Source organism: Anolis carolinensis, chromosome 6, assembly GCF_035594765.1.
Source record: "Anolis carolinensis isolate JA03-04 chromosome 6, rAnoCar3.1.pri, whole genome shotgun sequence".
NCBI classification, from domain to species: Eukaryota; Metazoa; Chordata; class Lepidosauria; order Squamata; family Dactyloidae; genus Anolis; species Anolis carolinensis.
This window is the reverse complement of record NC_085846.1, coordinates 9,145,236-9,148,675: the sequence shown is the minus strand read 5'-3', so window position 1 is coordinate 9,148,675 and position 3,440 is coordinate 9,145,236. Positions and strand designations below refer to the sequence as shown.

Sequence of the window (3,440 nt, the reverse complement as noted above, 5' to 3'; positions counted from 1 at the left end):
CTTCAGTAGACTTTATTAGTTTTGTCTTCTAGCCTCCTTTTTAATATATCCCAATACTTTCCCTAAAGTTTTATTCACCAACTTCTAGTAATTTGTGAGCTCTCAGATCAATTCTCCAGCTTTGATCAGTCTGCGTTCATACTGAATAGACATTGAAACTGATTTGATACTGGTCTTTTTAATATCATATTGAATATTTTCAGAAACTAAAAACATTTCCTCAATAATATCACTCCTCATTTATAGCCCTTGCAGAAAATAACACACTTCCTAAAAACAGCATACCAGGCATCTTGAACTTGCTTGTTCCTCAGGCAGTAGATGAACGGGACCAGTAGAGGAGCTACAAGAGTATTAAAAACAGCCACTGCCTTACTATAGCTCAATTCACTGGTGCTTTTGGGTTTTATGTACATGAAGATACAACTACTGTAAGTGATGGAAACCACAGTTATGTGGGAAGCACAAGTGGAAAAGGCCTTCTGCCTTCCGGTTTTTGATGGGATACGCATGATGGTGGAAATAATTTTGACATAAGACACCACATTTATGGTTAAAGTCCCAAGGAGTGAAAACATGGCAATGAGAAAATCAACAAATTCCAACAGAGTTGTGTCAATGCAAATAAGTTTAATCAGGGGTCCATTGTCACAGAAAAAGTGGTTGATGGTGTTTGGGCCACAAAAAGGCATTTGGAACAATACAATGGCTGGGCCCATAATGAGCAATAATCCCCCAAACCAGGACCCAAATACTAGCAAGGAGCAGAGCCAATCACTCATAATGGTTGAATAGTGAAATGGGTTGCAGATGGCTACATATCGATCAATAGACATGACTGCCCACAGGAGCAACTCAGTGGTTCCCAAAACAAAGTGCAGAAAGCATTGCATGAAACAACCAGTTAAAGTAATACTCTTACGACCGGTCGCCATATTGGCCAGTGTTTTAGGAATAAGGACAGTTGTATACCCAATATCCACAAATGCAACATGCCGAAGGAAGAAATACATTGGGGTGCAGAGCTGTCGGTTCACCAGCGTGATGACAACAATCAGTATGTTTCCCATCAGGGTCAAGAGGTAAATCCCAAACAGCAGGAGGAAGAGGAAGATTTCGAGTTGTGGATTGTTAGTAAATCCCAAAAGTATGAAATCCCTCACTGCAGTAGTGTTCATTCTTTGCTCAATTCTATAAAATTAAAAAGAAAATAAAGTGATTATGAGAATGGCAGAAAACAATCTATTCCCATTTTATTTTAAATGTAACCCTTTACATAATCTTTTATTAACCTGTGATGGTGAACTGTAAAACATTCAACTCCGATTCTCTCACATGTTTTCCTGAGATGTAAATTGCTGTGATTTTCATTTTGAATTTATTTTGGGTCTTCCATATTCTGCCATATGTTAAGGTCTGCTTTACAGATTATCACATCTCTGAACTACATATTTACAATATCTAGTGCCCTTGAGCAAGTCACACATTCTCAGCATCAGAAGACAAGAAAGGCAAATTCTCTCTGAACAAATTATGGCTTTAGTGTTCTTACAGATTCCTAAGATATTTTCATAAAGATAGCATTTCATAGAGAGTATTTGGCAGTGATGAGATGAGATGGAATACATTAGATTAGATTACAGCAGTGTCTTTATAAGTTACTTGATTTATTAAAAAGAGCATTTAAAATTAGACTTCATTATAAAACAGAAGTTGTGCTGATATTTGAACAGCAATGCAATTTTGTCACAGAGGTTTCCAAGGGCCGTATGAAAGTTATCTGTTGTTGTTATGCATCTTTCCTGACCAATCTATTGCCATTTAAAAAAAATATTCCCATTTTACATAATCTTTATGGTTCATCAGAGCACAAGATTTTAGTGATATACTTACTTACTACTTACCTAAAGAAGAGGGCATTCACAGGGCTTTCCTGGGTCTTGCAGTAGCGTTCAAGTATCCTTTGCAGAGGAGAAAATGAATTTTCTAGGACTTCCAGGCCTTAGTGTATGTTAAAGACTTAATTTTGGTGCAGATGACTCTTCCTTCCTTCAAAGGCAAACAGAAAAATCGCAATAATTGTATTTTTGATTTGGTAACATCCTAAATCTAGATATTCATTTGTGTCATATCCTCAGTGATCCTAGTGATCCACAATGTAATTCTACATCATTCTACACCTTTTCTTCTTTTTACTGTGAGCGAACACGGAGGGGTCCTCTTGTAAGCAGTTATGTAGGTAAATATGCCTAATAATATAGCATTTTGCTTGTTGGTATACATAGGAGTTATTAGTTCAGCTTCCCCAAGGTGTAGAGAACGGATTGAGCACTATGTGACACTGGCTCATGCAAATCAAATTGTCTTGTGGATATGCAAAGGGATTTTGTAGCACCTTTGAGACTAACTAGAAGAAAGAAGTTGGCAGCATGAACTTTCCTAAAGTCAATTTTATCAAAAGCAAACTTTACTTTATGAAAGCTTATGTCACTGACTTCTTTTGAGTCTCAAATGTGCTGCAAGATTCCTTTGCAAATTGATCCAGACTTAGGCCCCTTCCGCACAGCTGTATAAAATCCACATTGAACTGGATTATATGACAGTGTGGACTCAGATAATCCAGGTCAAAACAGATATTGCGGATTATCTGCCTTGATATTCTGGGTTATATGGCTGTGTGGAAGAGTCCTAAGATAGCTATGCCTTCAATTTCTATTATTTTGTTGGTGCCAAAGATTTTTTATGTGATTCCTGTTTGTCAACAGAAGCCATTGGTAGCCCAGAGTGCATCTCAATGATTTTTTTTGGTTGAATTTTAGCTGGCTTCTTAGCAGGGGGTTGGACTAGATGGCCCATGTGGTCTCTTCCAACTCTACTATTCTATGATTCTATGATTCTATGGCATTATCTTCCAATATTTAGAATTTAGAATTGCTTCGGCAATCCTCCTTTTAATTTTTATTTCATACTTAGTGTTTTCAACATTGTTAAGTTGCAAAAGGGTGTGAAAGGAAACTGAATTGATAAAATGTAAACCAGAAGAACATGGAATTAGAGAAACATGAATCAAGTAGAAAGTGTACAACAATAAATGGAATATATAAAGACTGTAACATTTGGTGTCAGTAAAATAAAGTGGGCTAGAATAAGACATTAAATAAGACCCTAAAGGAGCCCCAGTGGCGAAATGTGTTAAAGCACTGAGCTGCTGAACTTGCAGACCGAAAGGTCCCAGGTTCAAACCCCAGGAGCGGCTGCTGTCAGCTCCAGCTTCTGCCAACCTAGCAGTTCGAAAACATATAAATGTGAGTAGATCAATAGGTACTTCTCCAGCGGGAAGGTAACAGCGCTTCATGCAGTCATGCCAGCCACATGATCTTGGAGGTATCTATGGACGACGCCGGTTCTTCGGCTTAGAAATGGAGATGAGCACCAACCCC

General features: G+C 37.9%; 1 protein-coding gene across 1 annotated transcript; it reads right to left on the bottom strand.

Moving 5' to 3' along the window:
* Window positions 1–236: 236 nt before the first annotated feature.
* On the bottom strand, window positions 237–1,783 carry LOC100564615 (olfactory receptor 6E1-like). The gene has a single exon (XM_003227501.4). The coding sequence runs from the start codon at window positions 1,176–1,178 to the stop codon at window positions 237–239; it is 942 nt and encodes a 313-aa protein (XP_003227549.3). The 5' UTR covers window positions 1,179–1,783.
* Window positions 1,784–3,440: the final 1,657 nt, after the last annotated feature.